This window comes from Pantherophis guttatus, chromosome 1 (genome assembly GCF_059756535.1).
Source record: "Pantherophis guttatus breed Tessera chromosome 1, ASM5975653v1, whole genome shotgun sequence".
Taxonomy (NCBI): domain Eukaryota; kingdom Metazoa; phylum Chordata; class Lepidosauria; order Squamata; family Colubridae; genus Pantherophis; species Pantherophis guttatus.
The window spans coordinates 15986812-16014562 of NC_142063.1; the positions used below are offsets into that span (position 1 = coordinate 15986812).

Below are 27751 nucleotides of genomic sequence, written 5' to 3' on the forward strand. Positions count from 1 at the left end.
CTTCGGTTCTGTTTCCACTCCTTTTATTTTCTTCCTTTTTATTATTATAAGCTCTCTAGAGTAGTCCCATGAGGAGTTAGGCGGCAAATAAATTTAGCAAATAAATAATTTGTACAATCAGTGCTACCTCTAAGTTGATGAAGCGCCTCATCGATTGGATCACTTCGGTCCAGATATCGTTTTGCCTTGACCTGCATGATTGCATCGAAAGACTCCCGTGTCAACCGTTGGGAGGCCATCTTAACTCTGGAACTAAAAGTGAGGAAAGTTAAGAATATGCGCTCACCAGTGACATCTCTTTATCCTATAGCTTTCACAAAAGACAGATCTAAGTAAGATTTCTAAATCATCAGCCACTCAAGTTCAGACTTGCTTAAATTCAGCAGAGCTGTTTTTTATGTGGGAAGAATCAACCACATGGAATAAAAAGTAAGAGTTGTAGGAGCTCTGGTTTACACTGAATAAACAATCTATCTTAGAGCGAACTCTAAATCTAAATTCAGTAACATTGCTCTTGACTGCATCAAGATCAGTAGAGGAAGATTAGAGGAAGAAAACATGTAGAAAGGCATTTAATTTCCCCCCCCCCCAAATCCCAGTGCAACCAAATTATTTTCTCACAAGAATTGTGAATATATGTTATACATGTGGTTCTGTGGGAAGCCTCAGTTTTTAACCCACCTCGATCATGCTAAATATAACGTCATTGTCGTATGATTGATGATGCCATTATATTTAGCATGATCAATGTGGGTTACAAACTGAGGCTTCCCACAGAACCAATTCTGTCAGGACCATAACACTACAGGATATTAAACAAGCATATAAATTGCAGAAATCCAAAATAATAACCCATCAATAACATTAATATTTGAATATGTGACCATCAAATAATAAATGGTTAAACATTTAGCACATTTAATTCAATCAGAAACAGACACATAAAACAAGTTCAGAGAAGTGGGAACATATCAAGAACCAATTTACTTTACACGATGTTTCATTACAGGCAAGACAGAAAGAGGAAAGAGATTCTTGCCACTACAAAGAAAGGGAGAAAAAATGAGGCTTCTTGCCACAGCAAAGGAGAGAAATTTCTAATGTGCAGATCAACTCAATGTACTTCTTGGCTTTCTGAAATCATGATTCTTCCAGAACTGGGGACTCAGACCAAGTCAAAGAAGAACCACTGGCACTCTGCTCCTTTTTCTGATTTTGAGCCCGGATGATCAACTAAGAACCACCTTGGTGTAGTGATGAAGGCACCAGGCTAGAAACTGGGAGACTGTGAGTTCTAGCCCTGCCTTAGGCACAAAGCCAGCTGGGTGACCTGGGGCCAGTACTTCTCTCAGTACCTCAGCATTGAAAAGAGAGGATATATCATACCCTCATGTATGAAAACAATGACTAACAAAGAGGGTCAAATGTCATATTATTTTCAAGGATATAAATAATAAGAGTTCAATTATTAATTAATGGCTTTTCCTATGGCCATGAATAAGGTATTCCAACTAAAAATGACATTTACCCTTACTTTTAACAGACACGCTATATATCATATATATCATGGGTATTTTGAATCTTTGATTAGTTTAGGTGTCAGATTAGCAATTACAATTATATTGTATTTTGAATCCTGACCATGCAAAAATCATTTGTGAATGTGGACGTTTTCATGCAGCCCCTTTTGAGAGTCCTAGGTCACCACATCATTTTCTTACATCCTTTCTTTCAGTATTTCAGAAAGGCGTTTTTATTTAGACTTGAGTAAAATGCCGTTGAAATTTAATCGATCCACAGAAGTACCGGCTTTTGTCAAAATTCAGAGAAAGTGAACAGGGAAAGTGAGATTTCTCATTTTTTTGCAATTTCAAGTTCACTCCCTTTGCTAAAAAAAATATTCTCACCGGCAAAGTTACCCCCACAACATATATTAGGTCTCTTTTCAGAGAAAGTGAACAGGGACTGAGGACAAGTCCCTTCCATGCAAACTGTTCAAAAACAGTTTACATGGAGGGGACAGTCCTCCATGTAAACTGTCTAATTTAGAATCTTGTTCAAAAAGATTCTAAATTAGTCTTCAGCAATGTTACCAAGAAACTAAAGAAGAAATTTAAGAAAGAATGAATAAGCATGCTAGAAGTGATGAGGGTTATATACGGTACATCCAACCGATGCTAGGTTGGAGGGGAGGAGCATCTGCAATATAATAGAAAGCTTTCTTTAAAAAGCCATATCCTTAAACATTTTCCTCTCAGATCGACACCGGTGTTAGGTCCAATGGTGAGAGGCAAACATTGGCGGGCGCTGAGAAGAACCACAAAGCCAGACAAATGTTAAATACAAATAGTCCTCAACTTACAACCACAACTGAGGCCAAAATTTCTGTGGTTAAGTGAGACATTTGTTAAGTGAGAAGTTTGCCCCATTTTACCACCTTTCTCGCAGCCGTTAAGTGAATTGCTACAGTTGATAAAGTTAGCAACCCAGTTGTTAAGTGAATCCGGCTTCCCCACTGACTTTGTTTGTGAGAAGGTTGCAAAAGGGGGATCACACGATCGGTCGTAAATATGAACCAGTTGCCAAGTGTCTGCATTTTGATTACTTGACCCATGGGGATGCTGCAAAAGTGGTTAAGTATGAAACGCGGTCATAAGTCCTATTTTTTTTTCAGTGCCTTTGTAGCTTTGAACGGTCACTAAACGAATGGCTGCAAGCTGAGGACTTCCTGTGTAGGCTAATTTTCGGCCCCTTTAAGAACAACTGAATTCCCCACGAACAGACCCTACCTTTTTTTTTAAAAAAAAATATTTATCCTTCCAAACTAACCACCGACTGGAAGACTTGTAAAAGAGCATTTTCTGAAAAATCCTCCCAAAGGCAGAGAGAGGAGCAGAAGGCCAGGCCAGGCTGGGTTTTTTGTTTTTTCTTCTTGGTCGGTTGATAATCCTGTATGAGGAGATACCATTTCCTCACCCTCCCTGTAGCACTTTAAGTCGATATTTATTAAGAAGCAGGGTTCCTAGAAAAGAGGCTTTTCCCTTAAACAGATTTTATTGAGTCCCATCTGAAATTTAATATTGATTAAACTTTATAATTATAACATCAATGCCAGGAATTCTTTTTTCCCAAAGCTATAAAATTCAGCAATGTAGAGAATATACAAGACAATGACAGTTAGGTTCAAATCCCACCGCATCCCAAATTCTACATTAAATGCCATTACTTTAAATTTTACAGTAAATTTCTTCTTATTAAAGTAAAAAAAAAAAAGCATTCTGGGACTGATAACGCTGCTAATAATAATGTCACTTCAGACAGAGGAAAAAATGATTTCTAAAACTTACAATTGTCTTTTAAGATTCAAAATGGAGGAGGAAACTGTGAAAGAAACGATGATATCCTGGGCCAAAAATTTTGGATATAATATAGATTTGGGATATTGGGAAAAAATATGGGAGAAAAATTATAAATTAACGATGTCGGCATCATATAAAGAGAATATTCATAAAATGTTTTATCATTGGCAAGGTTAGCCAAAACGTATCCCAATAGATCGCCAAAGTGTTGGCGATGTAACCACCAACAAGGGACATTCTATCGCATATGGTGAACCTGCTGGAAAGCCCAGAAATATTGGATGAAAATTAAAAAATGGTTAGAAGAAATCACAGAACAAAAAATTGAGATGAAGCCAGATTTGTTCTTATTGGGTATTATATAAAAGGAAATGTAAACAAAAGGGCTCAATATATTATATTCCATATGACAACAGCAGCAAGAATCTTATTTGCCCAGAATTGGAAACAAAAAAACATGCCAACAAACACAATGATAATTAAAAAAAAAAGTCCTCGATTGTGAGGAAATGGATAAATTAACCATGGAGCTTAAAGACAGAGAGGAATCACAGTGTATTACAAGAGTTGGAATATGTGGCTTGAAACGAGATGTAAAATTGATGCATAAAGATGAGACAGAAAGCACGTTACATTGAAAATTATATATATATATTTATAAATGGAAGGTTGACTCAGCCTTCCATCCTTCCGAGGTAAGTAAAATGGGGACCCAGATTGTGGGGGCAATAAGCTGACTTTGTATAAAAAAGAACACTGCTTGGGGGGGGGCGGGCGAAAGCCCTACTAAGCAGGTATATACAAAAGTATTGCTTAACGCAATGTAAGCCGCCCTGAGTCTCTGGAGAAGGGCGGCATATAAATCGAATCAATCAATAAATAAATACGATAAAACTTGTTAAAGGATAAAAGGAATATGTAAATACATATAGATATACAAAATAATACGAATACGAATAATCCCAGATCTTCGCACTTTACGTGCCCTGAAGACCTTTCTGTTTCAACAATCAGGGCTAGCATAAACATCTAAATTCTATGCCAAGGTCTCAGCAGATACACTAAGTTGACTCAATTTATTATTTACTGTTTATAAAAAAAAATTATTATATGTATATAATAATATAAATCTTATTCTGTTCACCGCCGTGAGTCCTTCAGGAGAAGGGCGGTATAGAAATTCAATAAATAATAATAATAATAATAATAATAATAATAATAATGACCACCTGATCAGTGGGTGCAGCAAAATTTCACAAACTGACTACCTACAACGCCATGACCGTGTTGCTAAAATCATTCACTGGAAATTGTGCCAGAAGTTTGGATTTGAGTACAGCAAAAACCACTGGGAACATCAGGTTGAGAAAGTTTTAGAGAATGAGAAACTCAAGATCTTGTGGGACTTTAGGATTCAGACTGACAGGCACTTGGTCCACAACACACCTGACATAACAATAGTTGAAAAGAAAAAAGTATGGTTCATTGACATTGCAATACCTGGTGATGCACGAATTGAAGATAAGCAGCAAGAAAAAATCACAAAGTACCGGGACTTACAAATTGAAGTTGAGCGACTGTGGAAAAAGAAATTGTGTGTTGTCCCGATTGTAATTGGAGCCCTTGGAGCAATACCCAAAGGGCTACCCGGCTATTTAGAAATTCTAAATTTGCCGGACTTGAACATTTTGACTCTACAAAAAACCACCTTACTCGGAACAGCTTACATCCTCCGACGATACCTTAACAGTTCCTAGGTCCTTGGTTAGGACTCGAGCTGCTGAGCTATTAACCAGCCTCAAAGGCTGTGAATCTCACTAAAGATTAACCAATAATAATAATAATAATAATAATAATAATAATAATAATAATAATAATATACTACATATATGAAGAATAGATTAAATTGATGTTAACGGAGAACAAAAATATAGTAAAAGATACTATATATTTAGAATTGGATTTTTTTATTGACCAAGTGTGATTGGACACACAAGGAATTTGTCTTTGGTGCATATGCCCTCAATGTACATAAGGAGAATAAAATACATTCATCAAGAATCAGAAGGTACAACACTTAATGATAGTCAGAGGGTACAAATAAGCAATCCGGGAATTGCTCTCTATAGATTTAAAGATGTACATAATGTATAAAACGATAGGCCATAGATTGGAATTGTGAGATTTGGAATTGTTGCCGATGGCTGAAAGCTGTAAAAATGGAAATTGTGCTTTTAAAACTAAAAAAAAGGTTGAATAAAGAACTAATTTCTGAGAATTAATTTCAGAATTTAAAGAGATCTCCAATGGGGTTCTTTGGAAAGGGGGGGGGTGGGGGTGGGGGGGAGAAAAATAAGAAGGCTTTTTCTGCCATTTCCTCCTCAAAGCTCCGATTTCAGCTGTTGCTTTAAACCGCCCCCCCCCCAACAGCTTACCAAGCGACGGGGAAGTAGAGAAGCAGCCTCGTCTAACCTCCGTCTAGCATAAAGCAACCTCCATTAACCAGCCGCTGGTTCCTTCTGCGCACGCGCCGAGCGCCCTCTACCCTCGCGCCGGCCTGGCCTCCTCCTCCTCGCGCGCCGGAGCTGCTTCTTCTCTGCTGCGGCGTCGGATTTGCACTTTCTCTTTTGCACGCGGAGATAGCATCGATCAAGGTTTGTTCTAACTCGCCCGGGCCCTTTTTTATTTTAAAAAAATATAAAAATAAACTCCCCCCTTCCTTCTTCAATTCAGGCTCGACTTGGTGCGCACGCGCGAAACAAGAGGCGCTCGTTAATGGCTGCGAAGTGACGCGCGCTCTCTCTCTCCAATAAGCGCATGCGCAAAAAAGGCTTCGCGAGTTAAGACGCCGCTCCCATGCGCATGCGCCAAAGCACTGACCGGAGGGGAAAATTTTTATTCCGAGAAACTCCGTGGGTGGGAAAAATAAGGTAATCTTTCATTAAAAAAAAAAAAAAAATCAAGTCATCTTCCTCAGCCCGTTTTAAAAAAGAAATTGGAGCCGATGCTTTCCAACGTGCAAACACAGTTATTTCGTCAATTTTAACAACTTTAAGCCCATCATATCTGGCTTGCAAAAATTGGGACAACCACTAGGTGGCAGCAAAGAGAGAGAGAGAGAGGTTCGCTGTCTCCTAAAGGTCCACCGGTTTGGTTTTTTTTTTATTATTATTATTATTTTTTACAGTTCAGTTCTGAGAGGCCTCCATTAACGTCCGTCCCCACCTTCCTTTAAAATCCCTGGGGGGGGGGGTAGAAGGAAACGTGCTGAGCGTACGCATGCGTAGTTCAAATTCCCCTTTCCCTGCGCTGCCATTGGCGAAATCGCTTTTTTTTTTCCCTTGCACCACGTGGCCTAAATTGTACGGTGGCGAGCTGCGGCCAAAAAGAACGCGCCGCCGCAGTTGCTGCGCTTAACGCGTCTTTTTTTTTTTTTCTTTTTCTCCCCGCACCGGCGGCTTTTGGTTCCCTGGCATCAGCGCCGGGTTTGTGGCGAGCAAGGACGAGGGGCAGGTAAGCAGGTAAGCGAGGCTGGAGGATGAGGGGTCTCCTTTGCTATTCCTCCGAGAGGACCCTAACGGGAAGGAATACCGTAACGTTTGCAGGCGTGCTTGGGCAGGGTTCTTTATTCCAGTCGGAATGGTGATAAGCCACAGGCTTAACGTCAAAAAACGAGGAAAGGGTGGATGCTGTTTGCATGCCTTGTATTATTTCGCTTCTTCTTTTTCCCTACCAGCCTCGAGGGCTGCTGACCTTGAGGTACCACACCACATCTACAGCAGGTGGTCCTCGATTTACGACCCCAAGGGAGCCCCCCCACACACCCCAATTTAGCCACCCTGAGTCTTCGGAGAGGGGCGGCATATACATCGAATTAATTAAATTAAATTGAATTAATTAAATTAATATACTAAGTGAGAAATGGGTTAAGTGAGTTTTTGCCTCACTTTGCGACCTTTCTGGTCCTGGTTGTTAAGTGAATCACTTGCGGTTGTTAAGTTAGTAACGCAGTTTTGGTTTTTTTTATTTGATTTATATGCCGCCCTTCTCCGGAGACTCAGGGCGGCTTACAATGTGCTAAGCAATAGCCTTCATCCTTTTGTATATTTATACAAAGTCAGCTTATTGCCCCCACAAACTGGGTCCTCATTTTACCTACCTTAGAAAGGATGGAAGGCTGAGTCAACCTTGAGCTGTTAAGTGAATCCGGCTATCCCATTGACTAGGTCACAAAGGGGAGGGGGAATCACATGACCTGCGGGACACTGCAACCGTTGTTGTTGTTGTTGTTGTTGTTGTTAACTCAATTTATATACCGCCCTACACCTGAAGGACTCAGGGTGATGAACAGCCAAGAGATAAAATACACATAGTACAAACGTTAAAAAACCATTTAAAAATACATTAAATACTTTGGCCCGCAAACAAATTTAAAACACCCCAATTTATAAAACAAAACAATTTAAAAGGGAGGTTAGGCCAGACCAGCCTGCTGGAATAAGAATGTTTTGAGGGCACAGCGGAAAGAGCGCAAATCCGGGATCTTCCGTATCTCCCGGTGTGAACCGGTTGTCAAGCACATCCAAATGTAAATCGCGTCACCGAAAGGGATGCTGCAATGGTTGTAAGTGTGAAGAATGGTTGTGAGTCACTTTTTTCAATGCCGCTGTAACTTTGAACTGTCACTAAATGAATTGTTGTAAGTCAAGGGCTACCTGTACATCCCTTTTTTATTTTTGAAAACCTAATTCGGCTCCTTCCCTCCTTATCTTCCCTAACAACCTCAGAGTCTTCTCTGTTTTGAACCCTCCACTGAATCTTAAAAAAGATCCTGGGGAGGCGATGGCTTCCTAGGCCACAGAGTGATTTGTAGTGTATGTAAACTTCATAATTTGATTTTTGTAAGCCTGTGTGGTCAAGGATTAATCAGCATTGTATGTGAGATTTCTGACAGCTAGCAGTAGGATGAAAATAAAGTATCGTTCGTTTACCAATACAACGTTTGGATTAGGGGAAAAAAACACTACAGCTATTTAGGCAAATCATGGAGAGAACCTGTGTTGGTTGCTAAAAGTCGATAGCGACTTGATGGTACATGATCAGTTTAGATTAAGCATTCCTTTGGAGGCGATACAAATCTAAATTCTAACAAATAGGAGATCACAAACTTTTATTGCTTAGTAATTATCTTTGGAATCAAATCTTCACTCAGATAAGACTTAGGAAGGGTCTCAGTAGCAATATTAGAAGATGTGATGCTTGCTTTTCCTCTAGCAATGCATTACAGAAAAACATTTGCCTAACGTTCAGGAAATTAACAGCTGGGATGTATATTTTTGCAGTTTCCCATTCATTCCTGCATTTTGTTGTATTTTAAATATTGCAAGGAACCACAATGGTTTCATTTAATAAGCAGAGGCTAATATTTCAAATATATGCTGCCATTATTGCAAAGTAGGTATTTTTATGACATTATGACATTCCATAGCATATCTCCAGTTCTAGAGGCTCGCCAACACTCTGCAACAGTCTTTTCTGGAGCTGCAGTGAGGAGTGAGAAGTAAGGTGAACCTGAGCTGATTTGCAAAGCCACAATCAAACACAATACCTGCTTTTTAGAATATCTGTTTTTCATGTTACATTTACTTAATATCAGAATAACAGTTGGAAGGGATCTTGGAGGTATTCTAGTCTAATTTCCTGCTCAAGTAGGGAATGGTTATCTAATCTCTTCTTAAAAACTGTATAAAATAAATATCCAGTACACAGAGAGGAGAACTGAGTGTGAACACAACAAGAGCAGTTTTAAAAAATAATGTCAGGGTGGTATATTGACAGCTTGTCATTTAGCTACTGTATTCTGAGGGATGACCTTGTCTTTCTGAGCATGTCAGTGGCGCACAGTGAATTTCAGAAGCGTTTAATTCCATTCATGAAGGTTGATTCCCAAATATTTATAAGTAGCTTAATTTACCTGGGTCATCTTTGCAAATAGATAAATGTGGATTGCTGTGATCTGTAAAAAAATAAGCATATATCTTTGGGGCAAATGTCTTATGAGGATTACAGCCTAGCTTATCAGATGCATGAAATGTCTTGCTATAAGTGTGTATGTGTGAATGGAAAAAAGAATAATAAAAAGTGAGGTCAGAGAAATGAAATGCAGTAAGGCAAACAATAATAGCTGCATTATTAATAGTGGCTATTTGCAAAGACAGGCGATGGTGGTAATGCTTACATCCTTGCGTGAGTAGACTACAGCATTTCCCATAGCTTATAGTAAAAATGTTGTAAAGAATAACACATGTAATACTGGTTTCTGTGGTATGTGACTGCTTTTCCTTAAAGCATATGTATGCAACAAGATCAGGACAGAAGTACTTAATTCACAGTATTCATGAGTGCAATGCAGATCTGAAGTCCAGAAAATGTGTGGGGGCAGCAAAATTAGAAGCGAATCATAAAGGTCTTGTTTGGTATTTCTTCAGCATTACAGCAAGCAGTATACATTTGAACAGCAGCTTATGGATGGATTACAATTTTTCATTGTAATTTGTAGTATAAACGGATGTCTTTCCTTGACTGTGTTATAAATCATGGTTGTGCTGAAATACAGATCGTTTAGCAATGCTAGTAGCATGGTGGACGTTAAGCCATATTTGGGGGAGGAAATTTCCAGGATGGTCCTTCTCACAGGGATAACCACCTTGGGCATTCTGCCAAACCCACTTTTGGCATAGCTTAGCCTGTTTCTCTTGCACCTTCTTTTTTTTTTTTTTGTGGGAGGCTATTCTGGAGAAAAGCATCTTTGTGTTTCCGCGAAAGAAAATCCATTCCCTGTTGCCAGAGGTCAGCGTTGAAATACAGAGGTGCTTTGCTTCCTTGCATCAGCTGAAATCAGTGCTCTCCCAAGCATGATCCTGTCTCCTCCGTTCAAATGAAAGATCAGCTGCTCTGGGCTTTCTCCTTCTCAGCCTTTTTCCCAACTAGCAGCCATTAAATCAAACTGCAGCAAAAAGATAAGGTGAGGAACCCAAACTTGTTTCCTTTCCAGCTCTTCCATTGTATTATTTAACTTTCAGAAGTGTTTATTTTATATTTCTCTGTCCCCAGCTCCTTTTTACTGCGCTCGTGTCTTCTTTTTTTTTCCAGATTCAAAACCAGTGGGGGGAAAAAAATCAATTTTTTATTGATCATACGCTGGGCCTTCGCTGCTTCTGGAACTGTCTTCTTCAAGTAGAATCTGCCTATCCTGTACACACGGCTGGAAAGGCATATTTTGATCCCCTGCCCAGAGATTTAAGAATTGTGGGCCAAGAGGCAGAGCTCAGTTGCAGTTCCTCATTATGCAACAGTTCCCTCCACCCTAAATATGATAGCTTCCCCCCCAAAAAAAAACGTTTAAGAAGGATGTCAACATATTCTTTTTCTGTAGAGCTTTTGGAACAAAGTGCTCAATGAGTGGGGATGACTAGATGGGTTTGGTTTTTTTAAAAAATTTGATTTATATGCCGCCCTTCTCCGGAGACTCAGGGCAGCTTACAATGCGTTAAGCAATAGCCTTCATACTTTTGTATATTTATACAAAGTCAGCTTATTGCCCCCACAAACTGGGTCCTCAATTTACCTACCTTAGAAAGGATGGAAGGCTGAGTCAACCTTGAGCCTGGGGAGATTCGAACTAGCAGTAATTGCAGGCAGCTGAATGATAATGATAATAACAGGCTATTAGTCTGCTGCGCCACCAGGTGCAGGGTTGAAGATGATGTCATGATGATGTCATGTTCTCTCCCTTTCTCTCCCCCCCCCCCCCAATCCCTCTTTTATGGAAATCACCTCTATAGAAGGTGTTATCGTTGTGCCCATGTAACACCTCTCCTGCGTGAGCTGCACTGGCTCCCGGTGGTCTTCCGGGTGCGATTCAAGGTGTTAGTCATCACCTTTAAAGCGCTCCATGGCTTAGGACCTGGGTACCTACGAGACCATCTTTTGCCACCAATAGCCTCCCACCGACCAGTTCGTTCTCACAGGGAGGGACTACTCAGGGTACCGTCAGTCAAATTATGCCGACTGGCGACTCCCAGGGGGAGGGCCTTCTCTGTGAGGGCTCCAACCCTTTGGAATGAACTGCCCCAGGAGATACGGAATATCCCTGATCTCCGTGCTTTCCGCCGTGCCCTCAAGACCCTGATGTTCCAACAGGCGGGGCTAAACATATGAACATGTGAATGATTTTTTAAAATGTTATCTAATTCTGGGTTTTATTTAATTGGCCAAACTAAGTAATAATTTTAATTAGCAATTTTATGATGTTTGTGTGTCTATATTTTTCTTGGCTGTACACCGCCTTGAGTCCTACGGGAGAAAGGCGGTATAGAAATATAATAAATAAATATTATTCCTAGCATGGTAATTTAGGCTAGTACTAACCTTTTTTGTTTATTTTTTGTTTATTTTTGTTTATTTTGTTTATTTTGTTTATTTTTGTCTATTATGTGTATCCAAAAAAAAAAAACAAGGGTTAATTCAGTAACCAGTAAGTTGTGTGAATTTATGTGTTGTCATATTAGGTGGTAGACATAGTTTTGGAGACAATGAGACACCAAGGGAGGAACACTGTGGAAATGTTATAGTTGGGGAAGATGTTCAGTTTCCATACTTGAAAAAAAAATGAGAAAGATTTTTATTAATTTATTAGGAAAATATAAATGGCCTCTCAATTCACGGTAATCATAAGATTGCCTATAGGTCATCTAGTCCAGTATCTTCCCACCCATCATAGTTTCCAGTAGCTAAATATGGATTATGGACTAGCACTGATGATACCTAATTTGGGTAATGAGATGTCTGCAAGAAAGCAAGCTTAGAGAGTACCAAGGACCTTGGGTATGGAGTCTGTCTGTTCCCTTCTGTTGCGCCCAACAGCCGAGCTATGACCCTGTATCTGGAATTTCTATTATTCTAGAGTTGCTAATATCTGCAATAAATATGTTCTGATTTCTAAAAGGATAGGGCCCTTGCCTTACCTTGTGGTGAGGAATTCCATTTATTCATTATGATTTGTATAAAAATAAGGTTTGTTTTCTTCCTACAGCATTGCATGGCCTTGAATTTTGGCTTTTGGGAGAGAGGGGAGTAACTATCCATACTTCTCTGCTCCTACTTTCCTGGCTTAATTTACTTTATTATGCCAGGTTTCCTTTTACTTTTTTAAAAATTATGTTGTTATTAGTTGCAAAGTTGTGTCTGACCCATCGCAACCCCATAGACAATTTTCCTCCAGGCCTTCCTGTCCTCTACCATCCCCCGGAGACCATTTAAGCTCACGTCAACTGCTTCACTGACTCCATCCAGCCACCTCATTCTCTGTCATCCCTTTGTTCTTTTGCCCTCAATCATTCCCAGCATTAGGCTCTTCTCCAATGAGTCCTTCCTTCTCATTAGGTGGCCAAAGTATTTGAGTTTCATCTTTAGGATCTGGCCTTCTAAAGAGCAGTCAGGGTTGATCTCTAGGACTGACCGGTTTGATTGCCTTGCAGTCCAAGGACTTGCAGGTGTATTCTCCAGCACCATCCTTCAAAGGCCTCAATTCTTTGGCACTCAGCCTTTCTTATGGTCCAACTTTCACAGCCATACATTGCAACTGGGAAGACCATAGCCTTGACTATATGCACTTTTGTTGGCAGAGTGATGTCTCTGCTTGTTAGTATGCTGTCTAACTTTGCCATAGGTTTCCTCCCTATAGCAAAGTTAGACAATTTAAATTATACCTCTATATAAAATATCTAGCTAACTTTCTTGTCTGCAGGCCAACATGACAGCCAAGCGGATTTCCCAAGAGACATTTGATGATGTGGTACAGGAAAATATCATTGAGTTTGGAATGGAGCCGGAAGAGGCATTGAATGAAGCCATCCAGCAGTTTGAATCTCAAGGTATGGTATGAAGGGGATGGGAATATTGACCTACATGGAATGTCATCTTTTTAGACATAGGCAGCTTAGTTCCAGCAGTCACTTGACTTCCCAAGAAAATTGGTGTGGCTTATGGCAATCAGGAAAAATAATCCCCAGTATGAAAATGATCTGAATTTTTATTCTTAAAATAAGTATTGTTAACATAGTCTCAGTATATCAATATGTTATTGTGTGAATACAGTATGGCCATTCCCCAAACGGCTGGAATAATTTGAGCACCATTTTACAAAAGTCATTTGCCTTGTCCATATAGTCACCCCAAAAAGAAAATAAGTTATTACAGTAATTGATAATACCAAATATCTTAATTGTCAAGAAATTCCTCAGTGAACTTTTTTTAGGTGGTGGACAAGTTTTCCTAATTTTAAAAAAAGCTTTTGCCCATCATGGTCAGTCTTCAGCACAGCTTTGATCAGATTGGGATCTTGGCTAGCTTATGGGACCTAAAATCCAATGCAATTAGAGGGGCACAGTAGGAGAATTGCTTTGGAAATACTCAGGCTGATACATCATTTTCTCTCTCCTTTAGGTGTAGATTTAAGTAATATAGTAAAGGAGGTACCCAATCCAGCTTCAGAGAATGGTCAAGAACTGAAGCACATGGTTTTACAGGTGAGTGAGATGATGCTCTTCAGGAAAGGGCTAGGCCAGGGATTGTCCATCAGAACCAATACATAGATGTAATTAGCTCACCTTTCGTTTTCCAGGTAGCTCTAGGGACTCATAGACATAGCCTTGTGGATACAGTTTTTTTTTTTTAAATTTGATTTATATGCCGCCCTTCTCCGGAGACTCAGGGTGGCTTACAATGCACTAAGCAATAGCCTTGTATAAATAAGCAATTTATACAAAGTCAGCTTATTGCCCCCACAACTGGGTCCTCAATTTACCTACCTTAGAAAGGATGGAAGGCTGAGTCAACCTTGAGCCTGGAGAGATTCGAACCTGCAGTAATTGCAGGCAGCTGGTCTTAATAACAGGGTGCTTTAGACCACTGTACTACCAAGGCTCTTTTCTTTCATTTATTGCTTGCTCATTGGAAGCTAAATGTCTCTGGAGATTTTCAGTCATTCAGGTCATGGCTGTCCCGAAGGTGCTTTTTTCAAGAGGCAGCTGGAGTTTCTGGGAAAGAAACCAGAAAGTCCAGTTGCCTCTTGAAAAAAGCACCTTTGGGACTCGTTGGAAGCTAGATCTTGGTATAAATTGCCTTAAAATGTAGAAGGTCTGTGAGCTAGCCTTCTTTAACCTGATGTTCTACGTTGCTTATATATTTATGAAAAATATTACCAAGTACCTTTTTTCTGACAGACCTCATAAAGTTGTTTGCGTAAGATCAGTAAAATAATAAGCAACAATATCTAGAGTTTTAAAAAAGGGCATATAATGGAACATTTTAAAAGCTGCTTTAGAAATCCTAGGGTTTAAAGGAAAACAGAGGAGCATTGTGGTGAGGAAGCATGCAAAACATGGAGAGAAAAGATGCAAATGAACAGAAGGGACTGAAGCCGCTGCCATCTGTGCATCCTCCAATTCTGGAAAGGATTTTAGATGTTTTTCCGAATGACTGCAGAATCGAAGAGGAGGAAGATGCAGTGCAGAGAATAAGGCAAGATTCCACTCTCTTTTTTTCCCCTTTGTCTTCTATAGATATTGGACTGTCTCCAGAAAGCCGTCATCGATGCGGATTCGAGCAAGGTGGATGAATCTTTGGTGAACTTTGCCAAGCAGTGCAGGCAGGAGCTGTCGATCCGTTACCTCGCTGCCCAGAAAGGTGCCTATCCTGCGGTCCTGGCTGCTTGTCGGCTGGCATCGGAAGAACGATGCTCCCTTTTAAAAGCCCTCCAAGCTCTTTCTGCCCTCCTGGATGGCCAACCTGACCTCCTCGATGTGCCCGGGCAGGAGCTGTTGCTGCGAGTGCTGCAGGAGAGCCGAGATGACGCTGACCTCACTTTAGCTGGAGTCCGTTGCATCCGATATGCTTGCCTGAAACATGAGCAGAATCGTCAGGATCTTGTGAAAGGGGGCATCCTTACCCTACTATCTGAGGCTATAGTCCGGCACGGGGACCGGGCAGATGTGGTCCGGGAGGCATGTTCAGGGCTCCGCATCATGACCTTTGATGATGACATCCGGGTGCCCTTTGGCCATGCCCATGACCATGCCAGGATGATTGTGACTGAGCATAACGGCTTGGGAATCCTGATAGAGGCAGCCAAAGGTAAAAACATATCCCTGCTGACACGCTCTCTCTCTTTCCCTCTCTCTGTTTTTTTATGCTCCAGGACAGGGACGTCAATTGCATAATACAGACCCACTATTTCTCTTTCTGTGTGATTTTCCCCCCTCCCCCTTAAATGTGCTGTAATCTCCAGCTGTGGTGGGAGGAGAAGGGAGGAAGCTGGCAAAGCTAAGAGCCCTTGCAGAGACGCAGACCTGACTCTTCCCCCACCCACCCACCCCCGACAAATTCCTGAAGCCCTTATCTGGCTGCCCCCAAGAGAAGGCAGCAATCCGGTGAGATTCTTGTTAAATAGGTTAGCAGCAAAAAAAGAGGTAACTCTGATCATGTCACGGTGTCGTTCTGGTTCCTTGGCACCTGACATTAAACTGCTTTTTGCAAGTTGCTGAGCGGACAAAGACCCCTCGCTGTTGTTGTCGGACCCCCCCCCCCAAAGCCATGAGAAATTTTATTAGTTGGGCACATTTAGCTTTCTATCTCCATATTGTTTGACAGATCTACACCACCATTTCATTTCATTTTTCATTTCATTTATTGGATTTGTATACCGCCCTACTCCCGAAGGACTCAGGGCGGTGAACAGCTACAGAATAAAACACATAAATACAAAATTTAAAAACAGAATAAAACCGAATTAAACAATTTGGCCGAGACAATTTAAAACACCCAATAATTTAAAAAACAAATTAAAATTTACATTTTAAAGGGGAAAGATTTAGGCCAGGCCGGCTTGATGGAATAAAAAAGTCTTGAGAGTGTGACGGAAGGTGCATAAATCCGGGATCCTCCCCTGGGGGTCGCCAGTCGACATTGTTTGGCCGACAGCACCCAGAGGAGCTCCTCCCTATGAGAGCGTACCGGCCGATGGGAGGCTATTGGTGGTAGCAGGCGGTCCCGTAAATAAATTCATATCGTAAATTTAATTCATATCAGTTTTTTTAATGCTACCACTTGTTTTCATGTAGCTAAAGCCATGGGTGCTAAAAAAGCATGACTTTTATTTGTATTTGTTAATGAGCACTTCAGGGACCCGGATTCTGAAGCCCTTCTCATGCACCATGCTTTATTGTCACTTCTGTGGTACTGTACAGATAGTCCTCAACATATGACTGCTCACCCAGTGACGGTGCAGAGTTCTGATGGGGCTACGTAACGACCTGGATTTGAAGTTCTGATGGGTCATGACCCTCTTCCCCCTTGCAGTCCATGACTGAACATTGGGCACTTGGCAACACAACCGCATTTATGGCTGTTTGCAATGTCCTGCGATCATGTGACCATGTGTTACAACAGTTTTGCCACAAACTTACCGTTTGCTTCTGGTTTTTGGCAAAACCACACTCATAGTGAAAACTATTGGTTTTGCTTAACAACTGCAGGATTTGCTTAATGACTGCCACTTTAGAACCATCACAAATGCTTAATAACAACTACAAAAAAACCGTTCTGAATCAGGTCGGTTACTTGTCCAACTCTTTTTATAAAACAGTCACAACTTAAACCACGATGGACACGCTCTGTTATTACCATAAATCAAGGACTACCTGTACTGCACAGGCAACCGTACTGATGCTTTGTCTTTTTTCTCACCTCCTCAGCCTTCACTGATGACTGTAGTGTTTTGAGTGAAATTTGTGCCACTCTGGCACGCTTGTCAGTTCGGAATGAATTTTGCCAGGAGATCATGGACCTTGGAGGCTTAAACTTCATAGTGGCACTGTTGGCAGACTGCATTGACCACCAGGTACTAAGATAGCAATAAACACCATGACTGCAACAGATTATTTCCTTCCTTTAGCCCAGCATAGTGAACACTAATGGTCAGTACAGTAGTTATCCATGTCTTCAAACAGAGGAGGATCCTTCATACCTCATGCTGCTTAATAAACTCTGCTTATGACTCAGGAACGAGTGATGTCATGGTTTTCAAGGCCCCTAACTGTCAGCAATCACCCCCTTCAGCAAGGCTGAAACCATTTAGATAAGTTCACAAGAAAAGCCATGAATCAAGAATGAATAATGCATATCGAACAAAATTTGCCCTAACCAAAAGAATCTTCGCAACTGTAGTTAATCTCAAAAGGTGCTTTTTCAAGAGGCAACTTGACTTCCTTGTTTTTCATTGAAGATGTTTCGCTTCTCATTCAAGAAGCTTCTTCACTTCCGAAGCGCTGAACTAAAGAAGCTTCTGGGACGAGAAGCGAAACGTCTTCAGTGAAAAACAAGGCGGTCCAGTTGCCTTTTGAAAAAGCACCTTTGGGACAACCATGATCTGGATGACTGAGAATCTCCATAGGCAACTGTAGTCAATCTAGAACAAGTTCATTTTAAAGAGAATAGGTTCAAGCTTTGGTGCATTTACCTTTTCATTTTGCCCTACCTAAAGGACAACTTGACTAACTGACTAGTTTACATCTCTGTATTTTTGAAATGATCCAATTTGTCTTTGTTGGTCTGTCATATTTTCTGTCTGTTTTGGAAGTGGTGAGGGGAATAAAGAATATTGGCCGAGGTTACCTCTGATATAAAAGTCATTTATACCAGGAGCCTGGATAGCTCAACAGACTAAAAGCCTGTTATTAACATTCAGCTGTCTGCAATTATTGCAAGTTCGAATCTCCCCAGGCTCAAGGTTGACTCAGCCTTCCATCCTTTCTAAGGTAGGTAAATTGAGGACCCAGTTTGTGGGGGCAATAAGCTGACTTTGTATAAAATATACAAAAGTATGAAGGCTATTGCTTAACGCATTGTAAGCCGCCCTGAGTCTCCGGAGAAGGGCGGCATATAAATCTAATTAAAAAAAAAAAAAATAGGGGCAGGGAGTTCTCATGTGTGTCCCACAAGTTGCACATCTGACTTTATATAAACAGGAATAATTTATAGATAGCTTTTTCAGTGGTAGTAATAAAGGACTATCCACATTCTTGATTGTTCTGTTGAGTATTTCACTTTTATCAGAGACTGAAGGTGGAGGGAGGGATCTTGCGATGGCTTTTATCTATTGCAAATCTGTAGCTCTTGGTTTATTTTCTTTTTTAAACTCTCATACATATTCTGGGTTCCTTAGGACTCTTTCTCATTCTGTTACAAATTGTAGGAACTGGTGAAACAGGTGCTCAGTGCCATCCGGGCCATTGCAGGCAACGATGATGTAAAAGATGCCATTGTCAATGCAGGAGGGACTGATCTCATTATTTTGGCCATGAGTCGCCATCTTGGCAACCCACAGGTAGGTTGAGAACATGGGAGTGTTTGTACCTGGAGAAAGTAGCTCTGTTTTAGGTGGTCTAATTAGCTGCTGCTAGATCTCTTCCCTTACTTGGCATCTCTGCTAGTGTTGGTAGGAGGTTTTGCTTGCATACATCCAAACTAGACTGTTGCTTCTTTGTTTCATATAATATATGTGGGTATATACATATTTATTTATTTATTTATTTATTTATTTTGTCATGTTTATGTAGTGTATATTGGAGGTGGCAACCTTTTGAGAGCTGTATGCAACAGATTTTCATTTTAATGCCGATTAGTGTACATTCAAAGCAGGAGGGTGGATTTGATTTAAATCGAGTTGATTTAAATCACGATTTAAATCATGATTTAAATCACCAGTAAAAAGGCTTGATTTAAATCAACTCGATTTAAATCATAATTTTTAAAGAGCAACCGTCATCTCTGCTACTCCTTTGACCCACTGTTGACTCACCGATAGTCCCAGTGTTGCAGAATATACAGCCTCATGCTACATAATTAAGCTCCATTTCATGCTGAATAAACTAAATTATTTATGTATCTTAAATAGAAAACTATCTTACGATAGATTTTTACTCCAAAAGTTTTTTATTAAAATAAATTCGATAAAAATAAAAAAAATCTGATTTAAATCAAAAAAATCTGATTTTTTTGATTTTTTTAAAAAAATCATTGATTTTTATCCACCCTGATTCAAAGTGACAAAGTTATTATTCTATTCTCTATTTCTATTTCTATTTCTATTCTATTCTACTCTACTCTACTCTACTCTACTCTATTGCCATAAAGTTCATCTGCTGAAAAACTAACAGGAGCAACTCAGAAGTTTTGTGAGTTAAAGTCCACAAGTCATAGAAGGGCCATAGTACCCCACCCATAGTTTAGGGCCATCCCAGCTTGTTTCTATCCATGGTTTAAAAGATCCTGGCTTAGCATGGGTGTGAGCTCAGACATTGAATATTTCAGTATTTGGAAGCTGGGTAGGATTTTGCTAATGGCTCTACTTGTTCTTACTGTTAGGTGTGTGAACAGAGTTGTGCGGCATTGTGTATGCTAGCGTTGCGCAAGCCAGAGAACTGCCGAGTCATCATGGAAGGCGGGGGAGCCTTGGCAGCTTTGCAGGCCATGAAGACGCACCCCAGAGAAGTTGCCGTGCAGGTGATGTCATTGTTCTCCTATTGGGACCACAGCTCCTTTCATGCTTTTCAGCCAGTCCATTAAGATAGATAGGTAGGTAGGTAGGTAGGTAGGTAGGTAGGTAGGTAGGTAGATAGATAGATAGATAGATAGATAGATAGATAGATAGATAGATAGATAGGACGGACAGACAGACAGACAGATTGATTTTTCTTTTCTTTTTTTTTTCTTTTCTTTCTTCCTTTGAAATAAATATTTCCCTGTTAAAACTATAAGGCCAAAGGAATTATTCTTTCTTTTTTATTTCCAGGGATGACCTACCACAGAAAAAAGTGATAGACAGATTATTAATTATGAATTATGAATGAATGTAGGAAGGTAGGTAGACAGACAGACAGACAGACAGATAATAGATAAACACACAGAGAAAGGGAGTGCTTCTTTGGCAAAACAGAAAAATCATGCTATAGAACTGATCTGTAGCTATGGCAACAGTCTCTATTTTTCCCTCATAGAAATATCTGCCTTTCTGTTTTTCCCATGAAAGGCATTTCTCTTTTCCTTTCCCATTTCCAGTGTGCTGCCAAATAACTTTTATGGGTTTTGGTTAAGGCCAGGCCTTCTTTCTGTTAGACCTCTCATCTTCTTTCTGTTAGACCTGCGCAGCCTTTCTGATTAGCCTGACCTGAGAAAGCCTCGTGGCAGAACTGTCCCATGGGAATGGATATGTAGGACTGCAAATAGCTTGAGATTGCAAAAGGAAATAGGAAACACCAGTTAATTCTTGATCACTAGATCAGTAGTCAATGCTGTCTGGGGAATTCTGGGACTTGAAGTCCACTCATCTTAAAGTTGTCAAGGTTGAGAAACACTGCACTAGATAATTGCAAGACCTCTGTCCTTCCCCTGCCAATTTTACTGGAATTTTTTTCTCTTCAAAACCAATGTGTCAATCTATTTTTAATTTTAAAAAAAAAAAAAAATTTTGCTGAGCTTATATTCTGAAGTCTTGGAGGCCTTGTTCTGTCAGTAAGATTTAATATATAAATACTTACTGTTGCCTGGGAACAAAATAAGAACTCTATTTAAATGAACCCCTGGACTGCAAGAAAACAATTCTGAGCATAGCCATTTGAAACTTGTGGGAAAAATCAAGTTTAATAACATTTGAAAACCCATCGGGGACTGCATTATATATCGAAGAAGAGTGATTAAAATTCAGAGTACTGTAAGTTTACTTGAAGATGGGCAGTCTAGAAATATGAAATATAAATAAATGAATTAAGTGTTCAGATTGTAACTAGTACATGGAATGGAATGGAATGGAATGGAATGGAATAGAATAGAATAGAATAGAATAGAATAGAATAGAATAGAATAGAATAGAATAGAATAGAATAGAATAGAATAGAATTCTTGATTGGACACACAAGGAATTTGTCTTTGGTTCATATGCTCTCAGTGTACATAAAGAAAAATAAAATACATTCATCAAGAATCATAAGATACAACAGTGATAGTCATAGGTTACTATAAGCAATCAAATCATACTAGGAAACAAATAAAACAATAAATTGTAAAGATACAAGCAACATGGTTATAAGCGAGAAGAAATAGGTACTAGGAAGGATGAGAATAATATTAATACAGTCTTAGTAAATAATTTGACAGTATTGTGGGAATTAGTTGATTAATGATATGATGGCATTATTTGTGATACCAAAGCAGTACTGTACCTACTCTAAGGAAATATAAAATATATTAAAAAGGTAATTGGTGTATCTTGCAACCCTTCAAAAAAGCATCACAAAAGATCTTACAGGGAAATTAATTTCAGCCAATGTGATGGTCAAATATATGAATATCATTTAAAAAGTGTTTCCCAACCTGGGCAACTTTTAAGACATGCATTTTCAACTCCTAGGATTCCTGAATTTCCCACTCTCAAAATTCCATGGATGGCTGGAGAATTTTGGGAGTTGAAATCCATATGTCTTAAAGTTACCAAGATTGAGAAACACTGACTTAATTTGTTGCAATATGGGGCCCCTCCTGCCAGTTTATATAGTTAAGAGATGGACGAAACAAGGGGAGTGTTTCGGTGTCGTCTCAAATAAATTGCATTTCCAAACAAATAGTCTGATGAAATCTTTCATTTATTAAGCACGACAATCTGTTCCCTACTACGTCGTAGCCAACACTGACTTCCTGACCCCAAACCTTCCCTTTCCGTTCCCCAATTCTCTGCGTCTCATTGGCCATCTTCCAAATCACTCTCCCCATATCTACTATTTCAGCTCCCAGGAATGTCCCCCCTCCCATCTCATCTCCTAGGGGATATTATCTTCAGGGAAAATAAGTAGGTGAAAAGTCAAGCGTCCTCTTGCCAGCTGCCCCCTCTTCTCCTCCTTATGTCAGCACTGGAACGAATGTAGTTTGAAGTGCTGACAGGGAGATGGATTTGGGCAGTGTGGATAAAAGAATAGATCTAAAAGAAGCTGGCAGTCTAATCCCAGGGTAGCCTCTGTGAAGATGATAGACCACTGATGGCTAACCTTTTTGCTGTCGCGTGCCAAAAGCGGGGGGAGGGCGGGGGTTTCACGTGTACGCGTGCCCACACTCAATACCCCTCTGCGCCCTGCCCTCCCACGCATGCGTATGTGCTTCCTCCCACTTTTGGCAGGCGATGGCCCAGTGGGCCCGGTAGGCCCATTTTTCACCAGAGGCTTTCTTGGAGCTTGGGAAGGGTGAAAACAGCCTTACCCACCTCCCCAGAGGCCCTCTGGAGGCCAGAAACAGCCCGTTTCTCCAGCTGGCGTGCGCATGCATGCTGGAGCTGAGCTAAGGCAACACTTGCGTGCCCACAGATATGGCTCCGCGTGCCACCTGTGGCACTGGTGCCATAGGTTCGCCATCATGGTGATAGACTGATAAATATATTAAAGAAAGTTAACTTGAACTGTAATAGTAAGGGAACTTGTATACAACTCTTTAAACGTTACTTAATGAAAGCTAGAATTCTAGTAAGGGATTGTACTGTTCTGTATCTTCTCTAAATTCCACCAAGTCATGTTACATCATACACAAGAAATAATGGATGAAAATAAAAATCCATAGCAGGAAAGAGTTTTGTGGCAGCAGCAAAACCAATAGATCCTTTAGAGCAGGGGTCCCCAAACTTGGCAATTTGAAGACTTGTGAACTTCAACTCCCAGAATTCCTCAGCCAGCCATGTTGGCTGGAGAATTCTGAGAGTTGAAGTCCACAAGTTGTCAAGCTCTAGTGGATCTCTAGATTAATAATTAGAGCCTTGATGGTACAGTGGTCTAAGCACCCTGTTATTAACACAGCTGCAATTACTGCTGGTTCGAATCTCTCCAAGGCTCAAGGTTGACTCAGCCTTCCATCCTTTCTAAGGTAGGTTAAATGAGGACCCAGTTTGTGGGGGCAATAAGCTGACTTTGTATAAATATACAAAAGTATGAAGGCTATTGCTTAACGCATTGTAAGCCGCCCTGAGTCTCCGGAGAAGGGCGGCATATAAATCAATTTTTTTTAAAAAAATTAATAAGTGAATTAATAAAATTAATAAGTGGAACAACTTGCCTGCAGAAGTTGTGAATGCCCCAACACTGGAAATTTTTAAGAAGATGTTGGATAACCATTTGTCTGAAGTGGTGTACGGTTTCCTGCCTGGGCAGGGGTTTGGACTAGAAGTCCTCCAAGGTCCCTTCCAACTCTGTTATTCTATTCTATTCTGTTAAGAGGGTTAGACTTTAATGTTGAAGCATAAAAGAAAAGGAGCCCAAAACAGAAATTATACAACAGGTCATTGCAAGAATTCTGCTATTAGACATATAGAGGGTTTAAACTTTTTTTTTTTTTTAGGGTGGGAAGTGATTTGGAGAATCAGAGGAGTGGAGTGCAGAAAAAAAGCAGGGCTAGACAAGAGTCTACAGCTAGATTCCCAGGTGACTTGCAGTCCATTATCAAGGCCTGAGCAGTGACAGCACATATTTGACCTTGTAACTACATGGACACAACCATGCCATTTTCTTGGCAATAATACAGAACACGTTTGCCATGGAAACATCCTTTGGCCTTCTGGCTGTAATAATATACATTGATTGACTGTCCTGAACTTAACTTGGAGAACACCAAGCTGAAAAGATCCTAGCGGGGGGGGGGGGGGGAGGCTAATCTTGGAGGAAAACCTCTACCCTGTTATAAAATTTATTTTATTTTTATCCCACCTTTATTACCGGTATTTCTTACAAACAACTCAAGGTGGCAATCATATCTTATTTATTTATTTATTATTTATTTATTTATTTTATTTCTATACCACCCCTCTCCCGGAGGACTCAGGGCGGTGTACAGCCTGATTAAAAGCACAAAGACAGACAGAATTTGAAATAAATTAAAATTATTAAATGATAGGCTCAATTTAAAACTCCAAATTTAAAATCCCATTTTTAAAACCCAATTAAAATCTTTACCTTGATAGCCCAGCCTGGCGGAACAACAAGGTTTTGAGGGTACAGCGAAATACACGGAGATCAGAGATTTATGCTTATGCTCTTTCCTTCTCCTATTTTTCCCCACGACGACATCCCTGTGAGATGGGGTTGGGCTAAGAGAGAGGGGGGGACTTGGGCTCAAATCACCCAGCCGACGTTCATGCCTAAAGTAGAACTAGAACTCACGAACCTCTGGTGATTGGCTCAAAGTCACCTGGCCAACTTTCATGCCTAAGGCAGGATTAGAACACACAGCTTCCTAGTGATTGGCCCAAAATCACCCAGCCAGCTTTCATGCCTATAGTGAGACTAGAACACACACTCTCCTCATGGCTAGCCCAAAGTCACTCAGCTGGTTTTCATGTTTAAGGAGGGACTAGAACTCACGACCTCCCAGTTTCTAGCCAGGTGCCTTAGCCAGGAGACCAAACTGGCTTTCTAAAAAAATAAAGTTTATTATAAGGCTCGATTAGTCCTGGATGATCACATCTGTCTTTTTCCTCCTCCTCCCTTTTCTCTCCAGAAGCAAGCTTGCATGCTGATTCGCAACTTGGTCTCGCATACTCAGGACTTCTCCCAGCCCATCCTGGAGATGGGAGCTGAGGACTTGATCACCGAAGCTCGGGCTGCCCACCGGGACTGTGATGACGTGGCCAAAGCTGCCTTGAGGGACCTGGGCTGCAAGGTGGAGCTGCGGGAACTCTGGACTGGCCAGAAAGGAAGCCTGGCGCGTTGAAGTCTCAAACCCTTCCATTTGGGCAGCACCTGTGGATGCGGAGTAGGAGAGGGAAGCAAAAAGATTGGAATAAATCCAGACTGAGCAGTTGAGAGGGGAAACGAGTGTATTGATGCTTCTGGAGTTGGATAGGACTTGGTTGCTACAGCAGGAGCAACCCGTACTCCATACTCTCTTGCGTTCAGCTTCTTGGCTCAGGCTCCCTTTCTGCTGTGTTTTGTTGGTAGCGTCCATGAAGCAGCCCTTCTCTCAAAAAAAAAAACCAAGCAGGGTGGCAGTGCTGTGCCAACGATGCCGCCGTGCAGCAATGCTGCCATGCTCAAGAAAGGGAGACGCTTGCGGTGCGTGTACGAAACTCTAGCGTCTGTACAAATTGTCTCAAAAGATTTTAGCAACAAAAGAGAGGGTGGAAGAGCAGGTGGTGGGACCCACGTTTTGCTAATGTCTCTGAACACTTCCCTCTCCTGCCCTGCAGGATTCTGTTACTCAACTAGGCCTTCGTTACTATGACAACCGTTAAGCTTACCAGCTTCCTGCTATAATGCTTCCATTTGTTTGAATGTGCTGCCTAATGTCCTGATCTACTTTTTATCCTCAGCCATTCCAGTTGTTTCCATGTGTTGTCATGCTGTTCAACCAATGCATGCTGCCTTTTTATTTTTCTCTTTAATTGTTCCCTCCCTGCCCTCAATTTTTTTTTTTAATAATAGTAAAAGTGTCACCTGGTAGGGGCAAGAGAGGTTGAACAGTGTGGGATCCTAGCATTGTGCACTTCGTAAATATCTGTACTCCTTTTGAATATGTATTTAAATCAGATTTCTAGCCCACGAGGGCTGTGGTTGGTGTGTGCTCCAAGAGGTCCGAAAAGAATGACCTTTTTTAAAAAAAAATTATTTTCTTTTCCTTTTTCTGCCTTCCTCTCCCTGTGATTATTAAAATCCAGGATGAATTAGTTCTCCAAAATGGGACTGTTTAAATAAACCAGTGTAATTTATGCAAATGGAAATGTTTTAACTTTCCTTGATGTAGTTTGGGTTGCCTGTGCAAAAATTGCCAGATATGTTATATAAAAATATACATGACCCTATTTGTAGCCAGGTTGCTTCTATTGTGACCTAGCTTTTGTTTGTTTTCTTTTGCTCATAAACTACTAGAGTGATATACTGTACATATACTTCATTCTGGACATTATTTAACCAGATAGACGGGTGAAATGATTGTTATAGCCCAATGTTGCAAACTCCCAACAGTGATTTCCTAGATTCTCAAGGTCTTCCCTATTCTCTGATCCTCATGAATTAGTGATATTCAGGATCAATCAATTCTGCAAGGAAAGAATGACTATCACATTGAATTATATTCCTTTTCCTAAAGATCATCATCTTCCCAGTGCTTCTAATCAAAGGCCTGATTTAAACAGGAAAGTATCTTTCATCAGCTGTAACTAGGTCAATATTGTTTATTGTGGCAGTTCATTTTCTTCCAGTGGCTCTTTGCCTGATCCCCTTAACTGGAGGATCCAGGGCTTCGACATGGAGATTTCCTGTAATCTTTTTTCTGAAATGAGGCCTGCAGGAATCAGTATGTAAGCATAGAGCTGGTCCTTGTCTTACGACGAATCACTTAGCAACTGTCCAAAATGACAACTGACCTGCAAAACGGGAGCTATGACCTGGTTCTGAAGTTTTAATAGGTTTTTTGGGGGGGGGTGTTTGAGGTCAAATGACCATACTTTGTGCACTCAACAACACAACATTTATGGGTATTTGCAGTGTTCTCTGGTCACATGACTGCATTTTATGACAGTTTTGTTGAAAACTGGAAGCAACCTCCAGTTTTCAACAAAACCACACCATAGTGACCGATTGCTTAAAACAAGCGTGCTGTTTTATGACCACCACAAAAAACGTTTATAAAATCAGGTTGATGGACCAACCCAATATGCAAGTGTCACAACATATGCCCATAATGGGCAGGCTCCATTTGGGTCATATGTCGAGGACTGCCTGTAGTTAATTGCACAACGTCTGCTAGCATCATTCAAGTATGTAATTTATCTTTCTTTTCATCCTTAAAGTAAAGGAATTGGCTCCAGTTTTGATATGCCAGAGCATATGAAGAAGGTACAGGTAATCCTCGATTTACAAGAGTTCGTTTAGTAACCATTCAAAGTTACAACAGCACTGAAAAAAGGGATTTATGACCATTTTTCACACTTATGATTGTTGCAGCTTATTGATGGTCAAGTGGTTAAAATTCAGATGCTTGGCAGCTGACTCATATTTATGAAGGTTGCAGTGTCCCGGGGTCGTGATCCTCTTTTGCAACCTTCTGACAAGCAAAGCCAGATTCACTTTCACAACCATATTACTAATTTAACAACTGCAGTGATTCACTTAACAACTGTGGCAAAAAAAAGGTCATAAAACGGGCCAAAATTCACTTAATGTCTCACTTTGCAACAGAAATTTTGGGCTGAATTGTGGACTACCTATAATGCAAAACAATCGAGTGGGTCAAGATTCTAGTTCTTT

At 40.5% G+C, this 27751-nt stretch overlaps 2 protein-coding genes across 18 annotated transcripts in view; one reads left to right on the forward strand and one right to left on the reverse strand.

Moving 5' to 3' along the window:
- Window positions 1-6169, reverse strand: part of SUGP2 (SURP and G-patch domain containing 2) — a 51773-nt gene extending 45604 nt beyond the window's left edge. For 7 of the 12 annotated variants that reach the window (XM_060694773.2, XM_087877702.1, XM_060694777.2 and 4 more), the window contains exons 1-2: window positions 5795-6167; window positions 128-252 (exon numbers count right to left, since the gene is read on the reverse strand). In XM_060694773.2, the coding sequence (XP_060550756.2) occupies window positions 128-239 (112 nt within the window). In that variant the 5' untranslated portion in view covers window positions 240-252; window positions 5795-6167. Of the gene's footprint in view, window positions 1-127; window positions 253-5794 lie in introns of all 12 variants that reach the window. The other 5 variants (XM_034422590.3, XM_087877532.1, XM_034422588.3 and 2 more) reach the window with 1 other exon arrangement.
- On the forward strand, window positions 5842-26385 carry ARMC6 (armadillo repeat containing 6). 6 transcript variants are annotated; one of them, XM_034422594.3, is made up of 9 exons: window positions 5842-6013; window positions 6839-6880; window positions 13168-13294; window positions 13866-13948; window positions 14984-15554; window positions 17174-17319; window positions 18673-18804; window positions 19845-19982; window positions 25005-26385. In XM_034422594.3, exons 3-9 carry the CDS (start codon window positions 13174-13176, stop codon window positions 25215-25217), a joined length of 1404 nt encoding a protein of 467 aa, XP_034278485.1. In that variant the 5' UTR covers window positions 5842-6013; window positions 6839-6880; window positions 13168-13173; the 3' UTR covers window positions 25218-26385. The 6 variants fall into 6 exon arrangements, with proteins under 6 accessions (XP_034278485.1, XP_034278482.1, XP_087734141.1 ...); XM_087878015.1 differs by having other exon boundaries at window positions 5894-6013; window positions 6839-6872; XM_034422591.2 differs by lacking the exon at window positions 6839-6880 and having other exon boundaries at window positions 5887-6013.
- The last annotated feature ends 1366 nt before the right edge of the window (window positions 26386-27751 follow it).

What these genes read in the sequence shown, in the direction of transcription:
- ARMC6 (XM_034422594.3), top strand. Translation starts at nt 13,174, where the DNA reads ATGACAGCCAAGCGGATTTCCCAAGAGACATTTGATGATGTGGTACAG. An exon ending in CAGACTGCATTGACCACCAG is followed by an intron (nt 17,320 to 18,672) that starts GTACTAAGATAG and finishes TACAAATTGTAG; the next exon opens with GAACTGGTGAAACAGGTGCT. An exon ending in CCAGAGAAGTTGCCGTGCAG is followed by an intron (nt 19,983 to 25,004) that starts GTGATGTCATTG and finishes TTTTCTCTCCAG; the next exon opens with AAGCAAGCTTGCATGCTGAT.